General features: G+C 38.9%; 2 protein-coding genes across 6 annotated transcripts in view; both read right to left on the bottom strand.

The window, feature by feature from the left end:
- The window catches only part of LOC134530894 (protein sel-1 homolog 1), a 65,456-nt gene that overhangs the window by 23,166 nt on the left and 14,954 nt on the right, over window positions 1–27,336 (bottom strand). For 2 of the 5 annotated variants that reach the window (XM_063366174.1, XM_063366175.1), the window contains exons 2-3: window positions 1,602–2,075; window positions 216–439 (exon numbers count right to left, since the gene is read on the bottom strand). In XM_063366174.1, the coding sequence (XP_063222244.1) occupies window positions 216–439; window positions 1,602–2,075 (698 nt within the window). Of the gene's footprint in view, window positions 1–215; window positions 440–1,601; window positions 2,076–5,808; window positions 6,257–27,336 lie in introns of those variants that run through there. The other 3 variants (XM_063366176.1, XM_063366178.1, XM_063366177.1) reach the window with 3 other exon arrangements.
- On the bottom strand, window positions 9,969–12,918 carry LOC134530893 (uncharacterized). Its single transcript, XM_063366172.1, has 2 exons — window positions 12,182–12,918; window positions 9,969–11,774 (listed from the first exon to the last, which is right to left on the bottom strand). The coding sequence occupies exons 1-2, from the start codon at window positions 12,332–12,334 to the stop codon at window positions 10,134–10,136; spliced, it is 1,794 nt and encodes a 597-aa protein (XP_063222242.1). The 5' UTR covers window positions 12,335–12,918; the 3' UTR covers window positions 9,969–10,133.

The raw sequence follows: 27,336 nt of genomic DNA, 5'->3' as shown, positions 1-27,336 counted from the left end.
TTATAATGTTATAAACATTCTTGAAAAATAACAACAAAAAATCCAGAAAAAAATTTTCTCGCTTATTTGCCAAACCTTAACTTCATTGTAGCCACATTTTTCTCAAAAACGATGGTTTTTTGCCTTCTATTTTCACAATATTGAAAAAAAAATATTTTCAAGTTTTAACTGCACACTGAGAAATCACGGACATGAGCGCGTTGGTACTATCTCACCATGTGGGCGTCTGGCAGGCCGGACTCTGCCAGCTCCTGGAAGGTGCGGAGGGCAGCAGGGATGTCCTGGGCCAACCCGGAACCCAGGAGCCGTGCCCAGGCCAGCTGCACGCTGGCCTGGCGGTGTCCTAGGCGGGCCGCCTCCCCCAGCAGCTGGTAGCCCTCTTCCCTGCTGGGGCCGGAGCCCTCCAGCAGGGTCGTTGCCCGCCCAAACACCTCTGCCGCTGCAATTCCACATACAACACGCACCGAGCATTAAGTACATTCGCTCCACATTTCCTCTCAAAATTTCCTCACTTTACTGCTGGATAACAGATGGGGCATTGAGTAATAGAACATATATCCTATAAGTAGAGACCTGCAAAATTCGCGGTTTCGATGGCCTCCAGGATAGACTGCACATACCCCTGTACACTTGGGCAAATAACACAAGTCCATTGGCTGCCGACTTGTAAGTCGTCTCAGCTGGTTTTTCTGTGATTCAATTCTTCTTTGGTTGAGGGTTAATAACTGGTTGAGATTCGTCCAGATGAACAGTAAACCAATGGCAAAATTATCTAAGAGGTATGTGTGTTTGAATTCTAGCCTATCACCGAATGAATGCGCGAATTTTGCAGGTCTCTACCTATAAGGTAGGGATATGATTTTATGTCTTGTCAATGAAGTCATTCGAGACTGACACATACAGTACAAATCAAGAACATTAACAAGGAAATGGCCATGGTATATGGTAAGCATTACCCTGGGGTTATTTCGGGAATCCACGAAAAACAGAAATCAGGATGGCCAGACCTGGATTCACACCTGGTTCACCCAAATACTATTAACTTATACTTACAAATTACATAGAAAAAATACCATGATACAAAGACATTAAGAAACTGAAACTAAAATTTGAAACAACACTAATTCAATGTTTTATCATTAAAGGAGCTGTCTGGCTGGGCAAGAGCTCTGAAAGCAGGAGAGCACTCAGGGAGAGCCTAGCTCACACATCACACATCTTTGCACTAGGCTCAAAACTGATGTGCAGTCTTCGCATCTGTACCGTGCCTCTGTGGGACTTAGTGCACATGCTTATTACTTACAATATTACTCATCAAATTTTTTTTTGTTTCTTAGAAACCCCTTGGAAATCACCATATACTCAAGCCTTTTTAATTGTTCAAACACCAGACAATATATAAAAAACAAACTTGTATGCATGACAAAATTTATTTATAAAGACAAGTTTAATAGCTCTTAAATGCTATTCCTTAACTGACATCTTGAATGGTTTGTAAATGATCTGAAGCTCTGCACGCCATTTGGCGGCCCTGCCAGGCAGTCAGGATCAATGTCAATGTTAGTTGAAGCAATTACATCGTAAACATGCGCTAGCATCACCTTGCTTCTCCTCTGCAGTGAGCTCCCTCTCCTCGTCGAGCTGCGAGGGTTCCGCGTCCTGCTGCGAGAGGGCCTCGTCCTCCGCGAGCGCAGCCTCGCCGGACTCCTCGCCCCGGGCAACGGCCTCAAGCCACAGGTTCTTCTTGCCCGCGAACTTGGCAGCGATGCTGTCGTCCTCCTCCTCTTCCTCCTCCTCGCCGGCCCCCTCCGCGTACCACCGGCTCACGTCCGCCGCCGACAGGTCCGCGCCCGCCAGGATCTTGATGGCGTTGGCCAGGTCCCTCTCCTCCGTCGACATCCCGAACACGCTCCCCTCGTCCGTCGCCTTGTCCTCGTCCTCCTCGTCCGCCTCGGAGACGCCTCGCCCGTCCGGCTTCTTCTCGTCGCTCGCGTCCCCAGTGCCATCTTCCTCCAAGGACACTCCAATGAGTATCAGGATCAGGAAACTGTGCAGCACTTTGTGCCTCATTGTTCCTGGAAATAAAAAAATTATTCAAATCTAACAAAGCAATATATATTTTTATCAGCCAGAATAACTACCAGGCTCTAAGCTTAATGATCTTCAACACACACATCCATTTGCATATATAAAATACTTCCGAATGTGCCAAAAAATTTTTAAAAATTTCTTTAAAAGTGCAATGAGAACAACATTACAAAAAATGATCTGAATTAATCTAAGCAACTTCTAACAACTTTTTTTTTTGTTTATATGATTATTCTACTGCACTTACTTGTTTATTTATCAATAAATCAATGTTATACTATCCTGATTTAGCTATGAATGCTTTAAGGATGTTTAAGTAATGCTATTTTAGTTTTCTTTGTTTTGTTTTTAATATGTATTGTTTGGAGTCTTCCAGTGGCAGATTTAGAGGGGAATCATGGGGGCACATAGAGCCCCCTTCCCCCCCCCCCCCCCCCAGAAGGGTAAAATATGCACTGGACAATAAAACTTCTGAAGTAATAAACTGGTATTATACTATGTCCAGACTACCGGTGCCCCACCCTGAAGTCAATCCTTAGTCTGCCCCATGGGTCTTCCTACTTAGGTTTTCAATGAGCCTCAGGACCTGTCTTTCGATCACACGCGAGGTCAGCCTCCTCCTCAGTTAGCCTACACCCGTATCGTCTACTGCGCATGACCATAGCACCACGTACCTTTCAGCACATAGCCCGCTCAACATCTGTACGGCATGATCAGTGGCAATACACCGGGAACTAACTCTGGAGCCTTGTTCTCATGCTATGGCGTTCCAGACTTCTCCCGCCCCTTCATCCTTGTGTTTCGCAAAGGTGGCATCCTCCTCCCCACCCACTATTTTCCTCCTGAGGAGCCATCCTGTGACCATCACATGCACTCTGTTGAGCTAATTTTGTACTTGTCCAAAATAATGTTTTAAATCTAGCTCACCCTCTGCATGGGATATGAACAGATTATACATGTGTGCCGCATAGTCTTTTCTCTACCTCCCGTTTCCACCCACCATTAAAAACTGCAGAGGCAACACAATTTTAAAACTACAGGCATACATTGATGTGTGATTTAACACGCAAAAAGGTGGAATCACTAAATAAACGGAAAATCCTAAACAAGTCATCCTTATAACACACCACACTGTTAATTGATCCAAAGATAATTTTCCACTTTTTTTTTTCTCTATTAATGCTAAAATATCTGCCAGACTTGCAGCTACCTAATAGTTCCTTTCACAGCACTAGAAATTCTCTCTTGAACCACACCCTACTCTTTCAGCAGATAGAAAACCTTAATCCCTGCCATTTGTCAGAAGGCTTAGGTCACAGCTAACAAACTAATTTAAAACTGAGTTCAAGATATTTGGGTAAATATTTACTTGGGCGGTATTTCCGGAAAAAAATGTTAAAAATCCGAAAATACCTTTATTTTATGCTCTTCAACTTCCTGTTTTCATTAAAAGTGGCGGAGGTAAGAAATTCCAAATACTTTAGGAGATATCGAATTTTTTAATTTTGCAATACAAGACCTGTGGAACCATTCGAGCGGCGCCATTTTTGTTATTTTGCCGTGTGTTCGTGAATACGTGAATTGTGAATGCGTAATTAATAAAATGGTTGATTAGGTCAGGTCAGTTACATTATTAATACTTTCAAACTAAGCCGACATTAAAAATTATTTTGTGAATTAATTTTAATGGCTGTTTAGTTTTAAAATATTTATAATGTAACTGACCTGACCAAACAAACCCGGACAGAGGGTGAACAGTAAACTAAAATGGTCGATTAGGTCAGGTCAGTTACATTATAAATACTTTCAAACTAAGGTGATATGCATTAAAAATAATGTGAATTAATTTTAATTATTCTTTAGTTTTAAATTATTTATAATGTAACTGACCTTACCTAACAAACCCGTAACAAAGGATGTACAGTAACAACTCACGTAAATTTTTTTGTTACTTATTACTTGCGCAACAATATCAAAATAACAAATAAGACTTTAAAATTAGAAACGTTAAAAACTCACCTAAGTTGGAGGCGGTAATTAAACACCGTTTTAAACAATAATTGAACTAAATAATCACGTATTAGTTCATTTGAATTCTGGCCTATCACGAACAATCACGTGACATCATTATCCAATAAAAAAATAGATTCTCGTACGTAAACGTAAACAAGAAACAATGGTGCACGGACGCCACAGGAATGCGCTTGTTTTGTGCTGAAATTTAAAAATTCGATATCTCCTAAAGTATTTGGAATCTTTTATCTCCGCCGCTTTTAATGAAAAGAGGAATTTAAAGAGCATATAATAAAGGTATTTTCGGATTTTTAAAATTATTTTTCGCAAATACCGCTCAACTACATATGAAGAAATTAAAAAATTCGATATCTCCTAAAGTATTTGGAATTTTTAATCTCCGCCGATTTTAATGAAAAGAGGAAGTTGAAGAGCATAAAATAAAGGTATTTTCGGATTTTTAACATTTTTTTTTCGGAAATACCGCCCAAGTAAATATTTACCGATATTTGTTACACAGGGTTAGATATCAGAGGAATTGTTATACCATTGAACATAGGTTAATGAAAAGTTTTGTTCAACCAAAATGCTTTGCTAAAAATTATACTCATGTTTGAATGTTGTTAAAATTATTCTTTTTATTGATGTTTTCATGCAAGTCACCATGTAAATGCTACCAGAATTATTTTCAGCAGAAACATTCTATTATACTATAATAGTTTAACTATATACCATATTATAATTGATTTCAATGTAAAATTTGGCTAAGATTTGAAAAGTATAAATATAGCCTATATAATATATGATAATTATATAATTTTGAAAACCCCTGAAAAAACTTTGAATTTGATACTTCCAGTACAGTGGCACCTTGTTACACGTAAACTTGGAAATACCAAATATTATTTTTCCACTTAGCCAAAATCATATTACGTAATTATTTTATATTTTTTCCTTCGTGAAATCCACGTTAACTAGATGTGCATATATATGTACATACACATAGGCAATGTTGTTAAATTTTATTGTTTATGGTTCTTTACTTTTTTTCAAGTTCCTATAAATCTATTTTATAATTGTGAAAAAGAGCATTCTTTTCCTATATAATGTATATACAAGTATTTTGAATGATCTTGAACATAACAAACACTTGTGATGAATAATGAATTATGATTGTAAGTTAAAAACCAAAAACCAAAAAGAAATTTGAGATATTTTGTATGTCCAGGATCTTTCAATGTATTAAATTTATAGAGAATCATCCCCTAAGGGTCAAGGGATTCACATGGGTACATGACATGGACCTTTCACCTTGTTAACTAATGCCTAAATAGTTGGCTAGGTTAGAACAGTTACACTATAAATACTATAACTTAAAATAATTTGAATTGTTAGGTTATGTTAGCGACATTTCACTGCATTTTTCAGGGAAAGTAGTACTCAAAAACACTATCATCGAGATTTTTCAAATAGAACACCTACTCTTATATTCATCTCAGCCAACTTATGGTCGTTTTCATAACCTAATAATACAATATTAATTCGTTGATTCCAGAACGGTGCAAGCAGCAGCACAGTGTAAACACTCATCACTGTTGCATTATAGCTGGGTGTTGAACAAAACAGTTATTTCCCCCAGGTAAACATATGCTTTACTAAAACTTACAAAATTAAATCAATGTCAAAGTAATAACTTCAATTCACTACCTTCTACAAGATCACCGATCATTACACGTCATTTCAAGCGCCTTACCTGACTTATCACAAATTAAATATCACTTTAAAGTCTGGAAAATTCTTCTAATCATAATGCATTGTTATCAGAGAACAAAGTGCTTCTCAAAAATAATTTCCACCACGACTGTGTATGATAATGCATTTTTCGTAACAACGAAGTTCACTTTAATATACTTCACAAGACATTATCGGGGTGAGCCGATTGCAAAAGCACTACGTGGTGGCCCCTCATACGTCAATGAAGTAAAGTCATTTTAAGGTCGTGTACTTTATCCGACACTCCGAATTCGATTCAAGAATACATTTCTGTACTTGATATCAAACATACTTTACTATGTTTTAGACCTCGGTCAATTTCTATATGTATAATTATACGAAACAGCAACAAAACATACAGTAGGCGTCCATTACGGTTTATAAGAAATACCTCAATACCAACAAAAATTACCCAAAACAAAAATAATTAATTTTTACAATTTTTTGGTGTCATAAGAACCGAAAATAAAATAAAATCCCTTATAAGTATTACATAAGCAAACTGCAATTTATAGTGTAAATTGCTTTACAACAACTTTATATGTATATATATATATTATTTTTTTTTCCTATATGTACTTGACATGTATCATACCCCAGAAATGGGGTCAAAGGATATGAAAATAAATAAATAAAATAAATAAAATAAAAATACTCCAACACGAGAGAAACTACATATTTAAAAATTCACTGCAATCAAATAAATTATTGTGCACACATTTCAACTACACCCAGCGATAGCTGTAAGATTTCTGAACAAAATTTTATATTTCCCTTTTTCTAGTTGAGTCGACAGATTTTCTGTATATGCTTTTAGAAACAACTCCGTGCCCGGAAAACTTTCATTAGCGCGCGCGAAATCGGCTATGAATTTAACTTTTTTTTTTTTTTGACGTGACGTCTAATAAATCGATGAACGCTGGCTGCACGCACGTAAAAAGTGTCCTGTTACGCATATTGTCCCGTTACGCTGTGTCCCGTTACACTTATTGTACGCTTGCGCCGCATCTATCTCTCTTCCACTCGATTGGATCAACCATCGATTTGATTTTTTCGAGGCACTTTAAACTTGAAACACTCCCATTCGTTTCCTACTTTACCTATCATCGCCCTATCCTTAACAGAATAACACAGATCGGAAGAAGTTAAATAGCAAATATGTATAAAAGTTAAAGTTAAAATAATCTCTTCGTTAAAGCAATAAACATATTTGAATTAATGAGTGCAAATAAAATTAAATTTATCAATTAAATTGTAGATTTCATTTCACTCCTTCTTTGTATCCCTACAAAATAGTGATAATTCAATAAAAATTATTCAATTTTATTCATAAAAGTATGCAATAATTTCATCAATGTTTTGTTATGACGTCACGATAAACTATCGTCCGTAAACCGACTTTACAGACAACCATTTTTTTTTTTTTTTTTTTTTGTGAAATTTCAACCGTAAATGATATGATCCAAAATTATATAACGTGTAAGGCCATGTTTTAGTGTTGTTTAAGGTAAGCTGCTTTAAAACCAGGAGCGTAGGAACCGGGGGGGACAGGGGGGACGTGTCCCCCTGAACTTTTTGGGTGTTAGGGGACTGTCCCCCCCAACTTTCTAGACCGTGATATTTTTATTTTATAATATTATTCTGCCCAACTTTATTTGTAATTTCTTCACTCATCAAATTTTATCTTAAGGAAACAATAAAAATTTTAACATCGATGTATCCAATGGTTATATACAAAAACTGCTTAAAAAGCACTATTTTTCACTTTCAAAATCAAAATTTTCCGGTGGAGGACCCCCGGCTCCCCCGTCTTAGTAAGAGGGGAATGGGTTTACATGACATCAAAATCATTATTTGTCCCCCCCCCCCCCCCCAACTTTATGAACACAGCTACAGCAATGTTTAAAACCACTGCCTTAACAACTACTCCTGTGCCCAAAAACAAATTTTTTTTTGCATTTTTTTTTTTTCAAAATGCAACACATAATTTTTCTAGCTGGGTTGACAGATTTTCTGTATATGCATTTAGCAAGATCTGCTTGCGCCGAAAACGTGCATTAGTCCGCGTGAAATCGGGTAGGTAGGTACCTATGTATTTTTTTTGGCAATATTCTGGGGTCATTTCAACCGATAATAAAATAAAAAATAATAAATCCTATAAGGTGTTACTTAAACATAAGCTAGTGTTGTTTAAGGTAATCTGCTTTAAAACCACTACCTTAATAAATACTCCTGCGCCTCGAAAAAAAAAAACTACATTTTAAAAATTAACTGCAATCAAGCAAATTATTATGTACAAATGATAACTACACCCAGCTAATGTAATGATAGGAAAGATAAAATACAATTTGGGGTATTATAACAATAAAATCACGCCATACCATTGTAAAAGATTCAGATATATAACAAAATTATATCTTAAAAATTAAAAAAAACACACGCTTTATGTGTTGTATGAAATAAAAAGTAAAAAATAATCTTTAAATACAAGTAATTTGTTCAAAAGCGAAAGAATGAATTACAAATCTGTATAGCGTATATTTTTTAATAAGCTTAAAATAATAATCAAGTAATAAACAAAACAATTAATTTTAATGAAAGTAAGTGTGGGTTGCTTTCTTCTTTGATTTTCATAGTGACTCTGTCCTAAAGAATAGCTATTTGTGGTATAAAATTAAAGACATTTGATATGAAGCTTGCGTTGCTCTTTTCTTTCATTTTATTAATGACTCTATCCTAACGAATAGACATTGGTGTTAGAAAATATAAAACATTTGATATCAAGCACCACAATACCGATTTTGGGTAATCAGTTGGTAACAGGTTGGTTTCGGAATATGGTGAAAGCGGGAAAATGTGGTTGTGGGTTGGTTTTTGTACATCCAATTTTGTTTATTTTTATCGGTATCAAAATATTTAATCCTGTACTACTTATCCGGTATGATAGCTAGGGGCCAGATTTTAGGTTGGATTGCGAAACAAACTACCTTAATAACACCGAAATGCATGCCAATTAACCATGTAACACCGAATGCCTGTTTAAATATTTATATCACCAAAATGGAAATAAAATCATGACATTATTCACATAAATGTTATATTTTAAAATATCAAATTAAATTAATGGCATTTCTTCACGCATGATTTTTGCACCACAATGTATGGACCAAACTGAAATGAAATAAATTAATGCATTAATGTTAAAGTTTCCTTCTATTATTAAATAATTTTCTCATACTGACATTGGTGCATTTTCCCCATATACAGATAGATGCTGATTTATTTTTACTATCCAGAGTAATTCTGTCATAGATATGCTTATAGTTATAAGGAATTATATTGTTATTGAAATCCATCATGGTTCAGTTAAAACTATATCCAGTTTTGTGAAATATGAATGAAGTAGCTTTTTGTGTCATATATTTATCACACGCGCGCGCGCGCACACACACACACACACACACACACACACAACACACACACACACAACACACACACACACACACACACATATATATATATATATATATATCATCAAACTTATGATATTTAAAACTGTAACACCGAAATCTTTCGTTTTACAGAAGAAATTGACTAAAATTACACCCATTGAATCTTCTCCGTGAAGATAACACGTTATTTATTATGTCTGGATAATGGTTTCAGAAAGTATTTATTTGTATAGTGTGAATGCAATGTTTGTAATTCGTGACTGATTGATATTCATTTTCAAATAATATAATGTGTAGGTATGCAGTTGTATGTATGAAGGATGAATAAACTTATAGTTTAAAAAAAGACTAAAAAAACTCGCTTTATCGTTAAATAAATTAAATACCTATAAAAAATAACATTTAAATTTAATATTTTTGTCCAACAGCCAAATAATGCACCACAACTTTGTATGACTAAAAACGTGGGCTCTTCAATTTTCTATCAGTAACAAAAATATGATTTGTAATAGATGTTTTATCACTAATTGTAGGATATAGTCAATACAAACATTTTAGGGTAGGGGAAAGGAGTATAAGAGTGCGCACTTAGAAAGTTGGTAATTTTTTAGGGCAGTAATTGAAATGATATCTAAACACAAATTTTACAGAACATGCTTTACTCAATCAGGAAACATCAGAATTTTTTTCTAGCAATTATGATTTAAACATGAGACGAATAAAAATGTTTTACAAAATAATGCCAAATGCGTACTCTTGGCCTACTATGCGGGTAAGAGTCCGCATCAGTGAGGGTAAGAGTCCGCATCAACAGTAGTCGCACACAAAAGGTCCATAGCCTTCATAACTGGAACATCCTTCATGCCACCAGTCGTTGCATATTCCACACTGGATCCAGTCTTCGTCATAGGATTCTTTACAAGCAGGGCAGGTAGTTACTTCAGTGGATGGTTCACCATGACTTGTAGAGGGACCTTGACTTTGAACAGTTTCAAAATTGGCTCTAAGTTTATTTTTTGACTTTACTTTCTTTGTATTCGCATTCTTTGTCTCGGCCTCATGTCTTGTTTTCAGTAGAGCTCGATCAGCTTTTGCCTTCTCTATTTCTTGCTTTGCCTTCTCTTTCTCTTCTAATATATTTTTGTAAGGGGATGAAGTTATGATATTTGATTTTTGAGCTGGTCTTTTGTTTTTGCTTTCTTGCCGCTTATGTTGTGGAAGTGGCAGAACTGACTGAATTTGAATGCGTATTGTGCCAGATGTTGTGGGTTCTGAAGAAAGCAAATTGCCATTTTCTTGATCGTTATTCAAATTATTGGAATCACAGTTCTTCTCAACTTCAGTAGACATGGTTTCAGGTTGATGTAGGGCTAGCCCTAAGCCCTCTTCATTAGAAATTTGAGCAGTCACCAATGATGGAGCAAACATATCTTCGCTTATGACATCAGGATCATATGGCTCTATTCCAGTAGCTTTGAATGCTCTTTCAGCAAGTTTTACACTCGCAGTGGCACTGTACGCAGCACCAAAAATGCCTGCAACTTGGTAAAGAGTTATCACCTTTCCTGGATTTTGTACTAGCCACTTTTCTGCTTCAGTTGCATATGCTGTCTTCAGTGGTGCAAAAACAACCCTATCCAGAGGCTGGGTAAGATGACTACCATGTGGGGGTAGGGTTAAAAATGTTATGTGGTTTTCCCTGCAAAATAAAACTGCACCGAGAGAACAGTGAGTTGAGTGGTTATCTGCTATTAAGAGAACTGGATCGTCTAGTGATGGTTTGACATACATTGCAAAGTGTTTGAGCCATTCAATAAAAAGATCTGTGGTCATGTATCCTGTGTCACTGATCAGAGGCAAAGTTCCTGTCGGAGCATCTTTGTAGAGCATGTTATTCATTCTTTTTCTGGGAAAAATTAGTGCAGGTGGCACATAAAAACCTGTAGCGCCAATGGAGCATACAGCAGTTACAGTTTGCCCCCTTTCTGCGCTAGACACCTTGCAGACAGTTTTTTTTCCTTTGGGGCTAATTATCTTGGGTGTTTTGTTGGGAACCGTAGTGACCCCTGTTTCGTCCATATTGAAGATCCTGTGCGGTGGAAACTTTTTTTCGAGACGACACTGCTTCAAGTTTTCAAAAAATCTTGAAACTTGAACTTTATTGAAACCCACCGCTCTTGCAACACTGCATAATTCTGGCGCACGAACAGAAAGTTTGTGGCGTTTGCAAAACCCTTTTAACCAATCTTTTCCTGCCAACTTTTTTTCTTGGTTGAATCTTTCAGAAACTCCATTCTTCTCTGCAAAATCAAAAGCTACTTTCATTATGTGCTTTCTTGTAAGGCCGTAGAACCTGTTGTCCAAATCTTTACAATGCTGTGCAAGTTCTTTTTCCATTTCATCTGACAAAGCATTTTTAAAGCGCCCAAGTGATACCGGAACCGTCCCCTGCAACAAACAGAGCCATAACTTTGTAGCCTAGACCACAAAATAAAAACTAAAATAAAACGGAATCCCTAGGCTAAAAGAAAAGGAACTGTTTTGAAGAAAGCGCAAAATATGTGGTTAGGTTTTTTACCCTGTCAAATGTTTCGTTTAAATAGGCCCTACTAAATGTTTTTAATGGCAAAGTATTTAAATGCTTTGTGCAACTAAGAAATAGGCCCTAATACATTTACAGAAAACATGTTTACTTAACACTACAAATAATTTATCATTAAACAATTGTAGGCATATCTATGGTAGCCTACTGGAATGTATGTAGGTCTACACCACGATGTCTACACATAATATTTAATGGCCTTCAAAAAACTGTTTCATTTTTTCATGCAGCCATGCAAACAAAATTTACTTACTGCTTTGAGTCTTTTCCTTAATGTGCTTTCCTTAATTCCCAAATCTCTGGCCACTTTCCTTTTACTGTCACCAGCCTCTATTTTCCGTTTTGCTTCATCTAAGATGTCCTGTGTGGTCAGAACCCTCTCACTTTTTCGCTTGTATGGAGCCATTCATAAAGATATCATATCTGCAACAATGAAGGTAAATTCACATCAAAATAATAAATAATGTTAATAGAAACAAGTATTTATGTATTATTTAGTATTGCTGTTATCACTACACTTAAAGTAATATGATACATTTCCATAGAGAAAAGTTTCTTTTGATAACAGTGGAACAAATGTGGGAGGCTAAGAGTACGCATTCACAAACCCAGTGCGCACTCTTAGCCACATACGTAGTGTTTCGTTACATCGTCAACAGATAGCAGCACAGTACACATAGAGAACTGCTAACCACGCCATGTTGTTCTCGACATGACGTACTTTATTATGAAATAAACTTTAAACGAAATAACAAATCTTAAAGAGTTCAAAAACACTAAATTGTTTATTAAAAAAATTACATACCTTTTACAGTAAATCACTTATTCCTCTATAACTTCCAGGCAAAATACACGTAACTCGAAACAACTTAGTAGGAAACAGCGTTCACGCATACACACCTAAACACCGCACTGGCATTAGCTTGCAGTGATACCAACATAATAAAAATGATCTGCGTACTCTTACCCGACTGCGCACTCTTATACTCCTTTCCCCTATAGTCATTTCGAATTTTTTTTAGGATATAGTCATTACGGAAATTAATATATGAACTTAACAACAATAATGAACTTAAAATCAGTAATGGGGTGCTTCAGGGGCCCAAATCTGTAGGATTCGCAAGTGGGACTCGCGGAAATTTACCTTGCGCGGGGAGGGAGGGGGGGGGGGGGCGAGAATTTTGCACGTGGGGTTAACCGTCACGTCATATCTGGATGCTGTGCCCGTATGCTGTACACTGCCCGTATTTTAACCTACATGCATGCATTAAGAAGAAAACTTTAAAATATTCAGAAAGTTTTCAATAAGACATAGTTTTGACATTAAACATGTTTCACAGTCACTCTTTTGCAAATGCAGACAGGGCCCCCTTAGTCAGGGGCTTCTTAATTCCAGAGGGGGTCCAGGCTTACTGCCCCCCCCCCGGTTGGACCTACGCCCAGGAGCTGCTTGATATCATTTGTTTAAAAGTTTCGATCACAAATTTTGGGATGTAGCATTACGAAAATGAAAGAAGAGAGCACCCCATACTTTTAGTAGTACAGAGTTGTATTATTTAAATTTTAGTTCATTCAACGATAAAAGCTTTTTTTTTTGTTTTAGTTCTTTAAACTCTAAGTTTATTGTATTCATTTTGTTTCAAAATAAAAATATTGATTATGAGTACTTGAAACAAATTAAAAATACTAAAAATGATTGATTCAAGTATTTATTTATTAAAATAACCTTAAAAATAGTCATTAATATCCTCTTAATATAGTCATTTCATGACTACGCGACTACGAACCATGAGGTGATCACGTAACCTTGTGTTCTGGAAGCTTCTTGGTCCTATAGCCTCGCAGTCTCGTAACCTTGTAGACTCGTAGTCACGTAGTCTCGTAACCTCATGGCTCGTAGTCGCGTAGTCATTATGCCTTGGAGCCTCGTAGACTTGAAGCTATGAGTAGTATGTAATAGGGGCTCCGGCGCCAGGCGTCAGGCGGTGGTTGTGGTTTCGGTATCCGCCATCTTGGATTGTGACGTCACGGCGGCCATCTTTGATGATCGTAACGGGACACCGCGTAACGGGACACAGCGTAACGGGACACATATATCACGGCGGCCATCGTAGATAACCGTGACCTTGACCTTTGACCTTGACCTTTTAACTGGTCCTTGACCCCGGCAGTCATATTTGATCCGCCAAATTGGATCAGACATCTTGTATACAGTCGACTTTGTTTCTGTTGTTAGTTCCTAGATAGCGCCAGCGTCGCTCTTTATTTTTTTCAGTTCCACTGGAGGCCGCCATCTTGGATACCGTCGTCTTTGTTTCTGTTGTTTTTTTCTAGATAGCGCCAGTGGCGCTCTTGATTTTTTTTCTGTTTACTGGAGGCCGCCATCTTGAATACCATTGACTTTGTTTCTGTTGTTTTTTCCTAGATAGCGCCATCGTCGCTCTGTCTCATCACATAAGGTCGATGTTTCATTACCTACCAGAGCTATTATGGTCCTTATCGACATATTAAATTTAATTTTTTATGCAAAATACATTGGAAGCGCTGTGATTCTAACCAGCGCAGCTCTGATCTCTAGGTTGGAAAACATACGCCTTTGACCGCTCGGCTATCGAGACATTTACCAGACTGAGAATTAAATAAGGTATATAAAAAAATAACATGCATATTCGGACTAGAATTTTTTTTTTTTTAAATTTTAAGTAATAATAGCACTTCCTGTTCGAGACAGAACCACCATCTTGTATTATAACGTCACTGTTGCAATTATGGTTACGCCCGCAATCATTAAAATCTGTAATTTTTATGTTAGAAAATCGGGATGAATTTTAAAAATCATTAAAAAAATTATTTAATCGAATAAATAATAAAATCTTATAAACCACTGTTGGACTTATCGTTACGGTCGCCATCTTGGATTATATAAATGTTGCATGTTTCGTTTCGTCCATCCATCTCGGTTGAGTACGATGTCATTGTTACACTTTATGTTACGATCGTCATATTGGATCCTATTAATATTGCAATTACCATTATGGTCGCCATATTGAAATTTAGACGCCATCTTGTAAATCTGTAATTTTTATGTTAGAAAATCGGCAAAAATTCCAAAATTCATCAAAAAATTAACTTAATAGAATTCTGATTGATTATAACGATGCACGTCCTTGGTTCGAAACCAGTGAGGGCAAAAAATAAAAATAAAAACATCAGATCCTTCCTCCACAGAAGCCACCTACGGACTGACCTACCATCACCAATAACAAGGTATATATCGTCAGCTAGTATGACGTCATGTCAGCCATCTTGTCATCGTCCACTGGAGACCGTCATATTGTTTTCGTCTGCTAGAGTGTGCTGGCATCATGTTAATATAATTTTCTGTTCACCATACCTTTAACCTCGTCTATTGGCATTGAACTTTGTCATTGACCTTGAACTTTGACCTTTACCTTGAATTTTGACCTTGACCTTGAACTTTAAACTTGACCTTGAACTTTAACCTTGACCTTGAACTTTGATCTTGACCTTGAACTTTTACCTTGAAATTTGACCTTGACCTTGAAATTTGACCTTGATCTTGATATTTGACTTTGACCTTGACGACCATCATGAATCCGTCTTTTTATGTTCAGTACATGCTACCAGGAGCTACCACATGCTAGTGGTCATTGCCACCATCATGTTTTCGTCTGCTGGAGGACACCATCATGTATGTACCCGTCTTACCATCATGCTAGTTTTATTCTAACCTGCTACAGTGCAGTAATCATTTATTATTACTGAGGTGCCCGCCATCTTGAAATTTGGGATCCATCTTGAAATCGTGTAATTATTTAGCTAGAAATGCGGGAAAAATTCCAAAAGTCTCCGAAGAAATCAATCTTTAATTTAAAAATTAAATCGATAGATTCCTGTCCACGGCTCGATTCTTTACCAGTGACAGTTGTAACAAATTATTAAATAAATTTTAGATTCTGTTTTCCATTACCTTTCGCGGAGTTTATTAATCATTCACTCTACGAAAATCAACTCAAGACAATATACCTTGCCATCGAATTAAATACAATGGCGATTAGCCTAACATGAAAGTCTAATTTTTCATTAATCTGAATAACCTATAACCCTATAAGCCGTCCATGTACAAAGCCACACATTTAGAACAATTGTCTTCAGTCCATGAGATCGAGTCGTGTCATTATCAGACGTATAGTCTAGTCATTTCAGGTCCGCATGACCTTAGTCATTAGCTAATTATATTCAATAAATCCGTCGTGACATTTTCTATACATACTAAAGGACCAAGTGACCTTGAAAAATATTTTAGTAACACCAAGAGGTTTTAAACTAGTAAATATTCAGTCACTACATTTTGTACTTCACACAATCAACAAAAGGCAGCACCGTCAACGAAAAGACAGTACATTTGGAAGTACCGACAACGTAAAGGCAGCACCGCCAACAAAAAGGCAGCTCATTTGGAATCACCGAAAACTAAAAGGCAGCACCGCCATCGAAACAGCAACTCATTTGGAAGCACCGACAACGAATAGGTAGGACCGCCAACGAAAAGGCAGGTCATTTATCATTGACTCCAATATTCATTGGCTCCAATATTCATTGGCTCCGATATTCATTGACTCCAATATTCATTGGCTCAAATAGTCATCGGCTCCAATATTCATTGACTCCATCAGTTATTGATAACATCAGTCTTTTGGTTCCAAAAGTCTTTTCAAAATGCTCCATCAGTCTTTTGGCTCCAACAGTCTGATGGCTCCTATAGTCATTGGCTCCAATAGTCTTTGGCTCCAATATTCATTGGCTCCAATATTATTTGGCTCCAATATTCATTGGCTCCAATATTCATTGGCTTCAATATTAATGGGCTCCAAAATCAATTGGCTCCAATTGCTCCCAATTCTCCAACAGGATCCAAACGGCACCATCAGTCTTTTGGCTCCAACAGTCTTTTGACTCCTATAGTCATTGGCTCCAATAGTCATTGGCTCCAATATTCGTTGGCTCCAATATTCATTGGCTCCAATAGTCATCGGCTCCAATATTCATTGGCTCCAATATTCATTGGCTCCATCAGTCATTGACACCAACAGTCATTGACACCAAAAGTCTTTTGGTTCCAAAATTCTTTTGGCTCCAAATATATTTGCCTAGAATTCTTCGAGTCTAAGAGACTATAAGGCCACATGGCTACGAGTCTATAATGATCTAGCTGGTTACGAGTTATACATGGCTTGCGAGGCTACAGAGCTACGAAGCTTCTAGTACACAAGTTTACGTGACTGCGAGGATACAGGACTACAAGTCTGCATGAGTACTTGACTACGAAGCTACTCGTCTACAAGGCTCCAGTTGCCGAATCTGTCTTCGAAGGAATTTTCTCTTTTGCTCCAACTGCACCATCAGCATTATGTTATAAGATTACAATGCTGTGTGCTTACGTAGCTTCATGTCTACGAGACTACGAGCCATGAGGTTACGAGTCTATGCGATTGCGAGTCTTCAAGGTTACGTGATCGCGAAACTATAGGACTACGAAGCTTCAAGTCTACGAGGCTACTTGTATACGTAGCTACAATTCTAGGAGGTCCCAAGACATCATGTCTACGCGACTACGAGCCAAGTGGTTACGAGACTACGTGACTACGAATCTTCTAGTTTACGAGACTGCGAGGCTACAGAGCTACGAAGCCTCTAGAAAACGAGTTTACGTGACTGCGAGGATAGAGGTCTACAAGTCTGCATGAGTACTTGACTACGATCCTACTCGTCTACAAGGCTCCAATTGACGCATCTGTCTTCGTCGGAATTTTCTCTTTTGCTCCAACTGCACCACCAGCATTATGTTATAAGATTACAAGGCTACTTGCTTAGGTAGTTTCAAGTCTGCGAGACTCCAATGCATCATGACTACGAGACTACGACCCATGAGGTTACGAGACTATGCGATTACAAGTCTTCAAGGTTACGTGATCGAGAGACTATAGGACTACGAAGCTTCCATAACGCATGGTTACGAGACTGCATGACTAATTGGCCGCGTGGCTACGAATCTTCATGTCTCTAACTGACTACAATAGCACTATTCAGTGGTGAGAGTTAATTTATCTTATGCAAAGGTACTTGCAGCAAGTAGTTCCACTTGTCAACATCAGATGACATCACGTGTTGCTTGCAGGTAAATAATATTTATTTATTTTAAGCAGGATGCGCGATGCTCACTATCGATCGCATAAGAAGGATGGCTTCGATAGTCTCCAAGGAGAAGGAAGTTCGTCCTTCCTTCTAGTGCTTCTCAGATTTCTCATGCTCCGCCATCTTGGATTTCGACGTCACGGCGGCCATCTTGGATGAGTGTGACCTTGAACTTTGACCGAAACCGCAGGAATGATCGCAAGCACACGGATTAACCATCAAAATAATAGCAAGAATAATCGGGAGCACACGGAGAAAACCACCATAATATTGACAAAAATAATCAGAAGCACACGAAGAAAAACGACACAAGTTTTCTTTTATATCATAAAATTTCAGGAAAAAAAATTTTAAAAATAAAAATAAATTAATAAAAAAAATAAAAAAAGACATAAAATTCTCTATCTTTGTTCAACAATGAGAAGTACACAAGCTAGCAGAATATATTTATGTATTTTTTTTATTTTTTTTTATATTTTATTGGTTTATTTTTATTTTTTTTTTTCCTGAAATTTTATAATATCAAAGAAAACTTGTGTCGTTTTTCTCCGTGTGCTTCTGATTATTTTTGTCAATATTATGGTGGTTTTCTCCGTGTGCTCCCGATTATTCTTGTTATTATTTTGATGGTTAATCCATGTGCTTGCGATCATTCCTGCGGTTTCGGTCAAAGTTCAAGGTCACACTCATCCAAGATGGCCGCCGTGTCGTCGCAATCCAAGATGGCGGAGCATGAGAAATCTGAGAAGCACTAGAAGGAAGGACGAACTTCCTTCTCCTTGGAGACTATCGAAGCCATCCTTCTTATGCGATCGATAGTAAGCATCCCACATCCTGAATAAAAGAAATAAATATTATTTACCTGCAAGCAACACGTGACGTCATATGATGTTGAAAAGAGGAACTACTTGCTGCAAGTGCCTTTGCATAAGATAAATTAACTCTCACCACTGAATAGTGCTATTGTAGTCAGTTAGAGACATGAAGATTCGTAGCCACGCGGCCAATTAGTCATGCAGTCTCGTAACCATGCGTTATGGAAGCTTCGTAGTCCTATAGTCTCGCGATCACGTAACCTTGAAGACTTGTAATCGCATAGTCTCGTAACCTCATGGGTCGTAGTCTCGTAGTCCTGATGCATTGGAATCTCGCAGACTTGAAGCTACCTAAGCAAGTAGCCTTGTAATCTTATAACATAATGCTGGTGGTGCAGTTGGAGCAAAAGAGAAAATTCCTTCGAAGACAGATTCGGCAACTGGAGCCTTGTAGACGAGTAGCTTCGTAGTCAAGTACTCATGCAGACTTGTAGTCCTGTATCCTCGCAGTCACGTAAACTTGTGTACTAGAAGATTCGTAGCTCTGTAGCCTCGCAAGCCATGTATAACTCGTAACCAGCTAGATCATTATAGACTCGTAGCCATGTGGCTTCATAGTCTCTTAGACTCGAAGAATTCTAGGCAAATATATTTGGAGCCAAAAGACTTTTGGAACCAAAAGACTGTTGGTGTCAATGACTGTTGGTGTCAATGACTGATGGAGCCAATGAATATTGGAGCCAATGAATATTGGAGCCGATGACTATTGGAGCCAATGAATATTGGAGCCAATGACTATAGGAGTCAAAAGACTGTTGGAGCCAAAAGACTGATGGTGCCTTTTGGAGCCTGTTGGAGAATTTGGAGCAATTGGAGCCAATTGATTTTGGAGCCCATTAATATTAAAGCCAATGAATATTGGAGCCAAAGAATATTGGAGCCAATGAATATTGGAGCCAAAGAATATTGGAGCCAATGAATATTGGAGCCAAAGACTATTGGAGCCAATGACTATAGGAGCCATCAGACTGTTGGAGCCAAAAGACTGATGGAGCATTTTGAAAAGACTTTTGGAACCAAAAGACTGATGTTATCAATAACTGATGGAGTCAATGAATATTGGAGCCGATGACTATTGGAGCCAATGAATATTGGAGTCAATGAATATCGGAGCCAATGAATATTGGAGCCAATGAATATTGGAGTCAATGATAAATGACCTGCCTTTTCGTTGGCGGTGCTACCTTTTCGTTGTCGGTGCTTCCAAATGAGTTGCTTTTTCGATGGCGGTGCTGCCTTTTAATTTCGGTGCTTCCAAATGAGCTGCCTTTTTGTTGGCGGTGCTGCCTTTTCGTTGGCGTTGCTGCCTTTACGTTGTCGGTACTTCCAAATGTGCTGTCTTTTCGTTGACGGTGCTGCCTTTTCGTTGGCGGTGCTGCCTTTTCGTTGTCGGTGCTTCCAAATTAGCTGCCTTTTCATTGGTGGTGCTGCCTTTTCGATGTCGGTGCTTCCTTTTTGTTGATTGCGTGAAATACAAAATGTAGTGTCTGAATATTTACTAGTTTAAAACCTTTTGGTGTTACTAAAATATTTTTCAAGGTCACTTGGTCCTTTAGTATGTATATAAAATGTCACGAAAGATTTATTGAATATAATTAGCTAATGACGGTCATGCGGACCTGAAATGACTAGACTATACGTCTGATAATGACATGACTCGGTCTCATGGACTGAAGACAATTGTTCTATATGTGTGGCTTTGTACATGAACGGCTTATAGGTTATTCAGATTAATGAAAAATTAGACTTTCATGTTAGGCTAATCGCCACTTTATTTAATTCGATGGCCAGGTATATTGTCTTGAGTTGTTTTTCGTAGAGTGAATGATTAATAAACTCCGCAAAAGGTAATGGAAAACAGAATCTAAAATTTATTTAATAATTTGTTACAACTGTCACTGGTAAAGAATCGAACCGTGGACAGGAATCTATCGATTTAATTTGTAAATTAATAATTGATTTCATCGGAGACTTTTGAAATTTTTCCCGCATTTCTAGCTAAATAATTACATGATTTCAAATGGCTCCCAAATTTCAAGATGGCGGGCACCTCAGTAATAATAAATGATTACTGCACTGTATCAGGTTAGAATAAAACTAGCATGATGGTAAGACGGGTACATACATGATGGTGTCCTCCAGCAGACGAAAACATGATGGTGGCAATGACCACTAGCATGTGGTAGCTCCTGGTAGCATGTACTGAACATAAAAAGACGGATCCATGATGGTCGTCAAGGTCAAAGTCAAATATCAAGGTCAAGGTAAAAAATCAAGGTCAAGGTCAAAAATCAAGGTCAAGGTCAAATTTCAATGTCAAGGTCAAATTTCAAGGTCATAGTTCAATGTCAAGGTCAAAGTTCAAGGTCAAGGTAAAAGTTCAAGGTCAATGACAAAGTTCAATGCCAATAGACGAGGTTAAAGGTATGGCGAACAGAAAATTATATTAACATGACGCCAGCACACTCTAGCAGACGAAAACAAATGACGGTCTCCAGCGGACGATGACAAGATGGCTGACATGACGTCATACTAGCTGACGATATATACCTTGTTATTGGTGATGGTAGGTCAGTCCGTAGGTGGCTTCTGTGGAGGAAGGATCTGATGTTTTTATTTTTATTTTTTGCCCTCACTGGTTTCGAACCAAGGACGTGCATCGTTATAATCAATCAGAATTCTATTAAGTTAATTTTTTGATGAATTTTGGAATTTTTGCCGATTTTCTAACATAAAAATTACGGATTTCAAAGATGGCGTCTAAATTTCAATATGGCGACCATAATGGTAATTGCAATATTAATAGGATCCAATATGACGATCGTAACATAAAGTGTAACAATGACATCGTACTCAACCGAGATGGATGGACGAAACGAAACATGCAACATTTATATAATCCAAGATGGCGACCGTAACGATAAGTCCAACAGTGTTTTTAAGATTTTTATTATTTATTCGATTAAATTATTTTTTTAATGATTTTTAAAATTCATCCCGATTTTCTAACATAAAAATTACAGATTTTAATGATTGTGGGCATAACGATAATTGCAACAGTGACGTTATAATACAAGATGGTGGTTCTGTCTCGAACAGGAAGTGCTATTATTACTTAAAATTAAAAAAAAATTCAAGTCCGAATATGCATGTTATTTTTTTATATACCTTATTTAATTCTCAGTCTGGTAAATGTCTCGATAGCCGAGTGGTCAAAGGTGTATGTTTTCCAACCTAGAGATCAGAGCTGCGCTGGTTCGAATCACAGCGCTTCCAATGTATTTTGCATAAAAAATTAAATTTAATATGTCGATAAGGACCATAATAGCTTTGGTAGGTAATGAAACATCGACCTTATGTGATGAGACAGAGCGACGATGGCGCTATCTAGGAACAAACAACAGAAACAAAGTCGACGGTATTCAAGATGGCGGCCTCCAGTGGAACAGAAAAAAAATCAAGAGCGATGCTGGCGCTATCTAGGAACTAACAACAGAAACAAAGTCGACGGTATCCTAGATGTCAGATCCAATATGGCGGATCCAATATGACTGCCGGGGTCAAGGACCAGTTAAAAGGTCAAGGTCAAAGGTCAAGGTCACGGTCATCCAAGATGGCCGCCGTGATCTATTTGTCCCATTACGCTATGTCCCGTTACGATGTGTCCCATTACGCTGTGTCCCGTTAAGCTCATCTAAGATGGCCGCCTTGATGTCACAATCCAAGATGGCGGACACCGACACCACAACTACCGCCTGGCGCCTGGCGCCGGAGCCCCTATTACATACTACTGCTATGTAACCAAGTAGCCTTGTCATCTTATAACTTAATGCTGTTGGAGCAGTTGGAGCCAAAGAGAAAATTCAGCCGAAGATAGATGCAGCAATTGGAGCTTTGTAGACTTCTAGCTTCGTAGTCAAGTACTCATGCAGACAAGCAGTCCTGTAGTCTCGTATCTTCGTAGCCTCCTAATCTTATAGTCAAATAGTGCTAGGCCTAAGACTATTTTTGTAGTCAAATACTTTTGAATTCATTGATTGATGGAGCCAAAGACAGTTGGAGCAAATGACTGTTGAAGCTAATGACTGTTGGAGTCAAAAGACTGTTGGATTCATAGACTGTTGGAGCCAATGTCTATTGGAGCCAATGATTTTTGGAACTAAAAACTGTTGGATTTATAGACTTTTGAAGGCATTATATCTTAACTTAACATTGACGATCGATCACATCCTACTGAGTTGAATGTACGTGAAAATGCACCTCCTTTTCGTAAAATACGCTTCCATTTTGTAGAATTTTCCAACCAAATGTGCTTCCATTTCATTAAATGCTTGACTTGTGTGAACATGCATAGTCACTGCGTGTAAATTGTGTACATTGTGTGTATATTGCGTGTATTGCGCGCGTCAATTGCGTGAACATTGCGTGTTCATTCCGTTTACTGTGTGTACAGTGTGTAATGTGTGTTCATTCCGTTTCCTGTGTGTACTGTGTGTACATTGCATACATTGCGTGTTCACAATATTTGTCGAATTTGCTTCCAATTGAGTTACCTTATTTTGGTGTGCTTCTTTTTTAAATGTTGTTTTGACTCGAGAATTATAGTAAATGGTTCATAATTTGACTAGTGTATTATTCCATCGGGTGCATGTATATAAGCGAGTCTTCAGGGGTCCAGCTGTGATGAGCAGCTGGATTTGTTGGAAATATATAAATACCAACTCGTGGACCATCTGACGGGAGGGGCAGTTGCTTTCGTGGCTCGCCGAGGATCAAGTGACGGCGGAACTTTTAGTTGGACGGCGTGCTGGGCCTGGAGGGTTGGCACTGCCGTCAATGCAGCAGTAATCGACGACAGCCTGGCGTTACATACACTTCTAAAGCTGCACATCGTCGGCAGGAGGGGAAGAGGAGTAGTGACCCTCGGAACCTCGCGCCGTTCATGAAAGGTCACGGTGCGTCGGCTGATGGAGAGAGAAACCTGAACGAGAGAATCGGTGAGTGACTGGAGCAACAGTCAGCTTCTGGGGCGGCGCAATCGCGCGGGGCACTGGCGGTCCGCGGGAGCGGGCTGACAGAATCCCGCGTGGTTGCCTGCTAACTAACCTCTTTCCCACAGCGGAAATCTACACTCTTCACGATTATATGCCTCCTTGGCGACTGGCCGGGCACATACCTGTTGGGGGTCACTGTGCTGTCGCGTGCGGCCTTGGAGCTTAACACTACACTCACACAACGAGATTAACTAGGCCACTTTTGACGCAATACTTTACAAGCCTCTAAATACAGACATCACGATACTTCCATACATCAGTTAGCCACCTAACTGACATCTACACTAAATAAATTAAAACCAAGCACCACAGCGACAGCTACTTAACTACTTGCAGGACCATGAGCCACTATTAATTTTAAAATCGCACACTTCGCGCCCTGCCGTCGTTTCTAATGATTCGAATAAAGTGACGGGGTCGCAATCTTGAATTGACTTTCCCACATAGCGAGTTATGGGAACATAATAGTTCCTGGTATCGCTGTCACACGCTCCCGGCCGAGCATATGAAGAAACGGCGGCGGCGGGGCTTTCAGTTTGTTACTGTCATCGACAGTGTAAGGATCACCTAGTTTGTTTCATCTGGTGCATAAGTCGCGTAATTACCTGTTCTTGAGAACTCGATGGCATCTTAACCGTCTTTAAAGTCGAATTAGATGGAGGTTGTACCATCGACTACGGGAACCCTGACGTCAGCGACGTCAATGACAGCGGAGAGATCAATGACAGTGGTGTTGGCAGCCTCGGAGATCCCAAAGGTATCGGTACCATCAACTGCAGACATTTCGACGGGTGTCTGCGATACCCGCATCGACTTGTGCTGTTCCATCGCATAAAGTTTCACCAGCATCATTGCAGACTTCAAAGAACTACGAACATTCATCGCGTCAGTGCAAATACTGTAGTGCAGCATTCACTGCTGCTTCAAGTGCGCACAGACATGAAAGAAGCTGTTGTTCGAGTAATGCTCAAAGAATACTATTTCAGTGCATAAAGTGCAATATACTAATTACACGTCTCGATAGCTTACATCGTCATTATAAAAAATGTTCCGAGAAAGTTAAGTGCAAGCATAATGAACATGGTGGTTGTTTTGACACGTGTATGAAAATATGTAAGTGGGGTCCAGACGATGAGAAGTTCAGTCCGTCTCTGGCTGCGGTGCTGTGCGGATCGGATAGTTAGACTTGCATAACATAATAGACCAGTATCTAGCTATTCTTGAGAACTCGATGCATCATTACCACTATTAACACCGACCTGGATGGAAGGCCTACCATCAACAGTACAGAGTCCAATGACAACGACGTCAATGGCTACACCTACTCTTTCAGCACAGCAGGAGATTTCGACTCGTGCAACATCTTCAGCAGAGCAGACCTCGAAGTCTTCAGAAGTTAACATTTCAGCGGTGTTACAATGGTTGTCAACAGTAGGTACTTACCAGTGACAGTGATGAAGGAAGCGACATCTGACAGCGTTCCATCACCCCACTCACTGTACATACTGTGACAAAATCAAAAACTTGAACTTATGTGATTGTGTAATACACTATTGTAATAATAACTCTGAACACTTTAAATATCAGTGCAACAAGTGTTGTAGCCAGTTTAAACACTATGGAAGATTTAAACGACACCTCAGGAATTGTGATAGACTGCCTGTACATTTGTCAGATTCAAGCTGTATATAGCAACAAGGTATTTGTATGCATAAAAAATGTAAGACATCATGAAATATATCACTGTCCTTTCAATGAAATCGATAATTCTTCTCTGGGTGAAAACTGTGGTAATCAACTGCCATGTGGAAATGCTCTGAAAAGACATGTAAAGACATGTAAAGGACTTATTTCGTACTCTAAGAAGACAGTATAAATATGGAAATGCTTAAGACTTTAGTAATTTGCCTGTGTTTTTTGTACTTGTAGTAGTGTAGAATTTATGTAATAAACAGTATTTTGGAAAGAACTTGTGTTGTTTTATTTCTCGAACCTGTCACTTTTGTGGTATTTTGTATAGTTATTTTTGTATCACCCAGGGATCGAACCATCGAGGAAATAGGGCTATGTAAATTAATGTATGATTTTTTTGATGAGTTTTGAATGTTTTCCCGAATTTCTAGGTTAATCATGACAAATTTTCAAGATGGTGGGCTTATAGTATGATGGTTGGCTTGGAAACTATGCTTCTTTTAGGACTTTGATCACGATTTATTGAATTTAAAATTTTTTTTTTCCTAGCCTAAGTTAATTCTAAGTGTGTAGGGGAGGGTCCAGGTTAGGGGAGGACCTAGGTGTGTCTCAGGCCGAAGCCTATACACTCTACCATGCGGGTTTTGAACCATGCAGGACAAGGACGCGTGCAATCGTGTGCGTGTTGGGGTTTACTGGCCAGCCATGGCTGCAATTGGCGCAATGACTGACGCCCCATTGGTCGCCTAGCTTAAAAGCTAGCTAAGTGTGACCCAGGTAAAACCTGCATAGACACAGGGAAAACCCTGGGCTGGGTCATGCGGGGATCAATTATCATGCATTAAGCAAGCAGGTAACTACTGGACAAGAGGGAAGAAGGGTCCAGGTAAGAAGAGTTGGAAGGGCTGAAAAATCAACCATGCTGGAGTTGGGTGCTTGGGCCTTGCGGCCCGCATTTAAAGTTTGGGAACTCCTGGGTTATTATTAACCAGGGGCGCAAGCGCCCCCAGGGGCGGGCAACTTCTCTTGTCAGCCCAGCCACAGCTGCCCAGGCAGCCACAGTTAAAACAGAAGTGGGCAGACGAGCCAATAAACCGACTCGAACTGCGGGCGCACGGAGCGAAAGGCAGCCTGACGTTGCACTATCTTCATCTTCCTTCTTCAGGTCAACAGCAGTACTTTTCAAGCCAGGGTGGGGGGAGGGAACCAACTTCGCCACCCAAAATCCCCGAGATGGTTGAAGGTCGCGCCGCTCGAGGCTACTGCTGCCACAGCTACAGCAGCCCCAGCTGAAGGTTCCTGATGTCTTCCTTCAGAGTTCCGATGCATTTCAATTCCGTTGCGCGCGCAGCAGTTCACAGCTCCGCAAGTTCCAGCCCGCAGTTCGTCTACACTTCGCTACTATGGCACATCGAGCTCCCCTGCGGTGCCTTCGCCGACGAAGCTGCTTCCTGCCACGCGCCGAGCTACATTTAGACTACCTTTCACCCCGATAGCCGTAATAACGACTCCACAGGCCGGCCATTGGTCCGCGGACTGCTATTGGTTATTCACAGCTTCCCCAGCGAGAT

The sequence above is a fragment of the Bacillus rossius genome, chromosome 3 (assembly GCF_032445375.1).
Source record: "Bacillus rossius redtenbacheri isolate Brsri chromosome 3, Brsri_v3, whole genome shotgun sequence".
In the NCBI taxonomy this organism is placed as follows: Eukaryota; Metazoa; Arthropoda; class Insecta; order Phasmatodea; family Bacillidae; genus Bacillus; species Bacillus rossius.
This window is presented reverse-complemented; position numbering and strand designations above follow the sequence as displayed.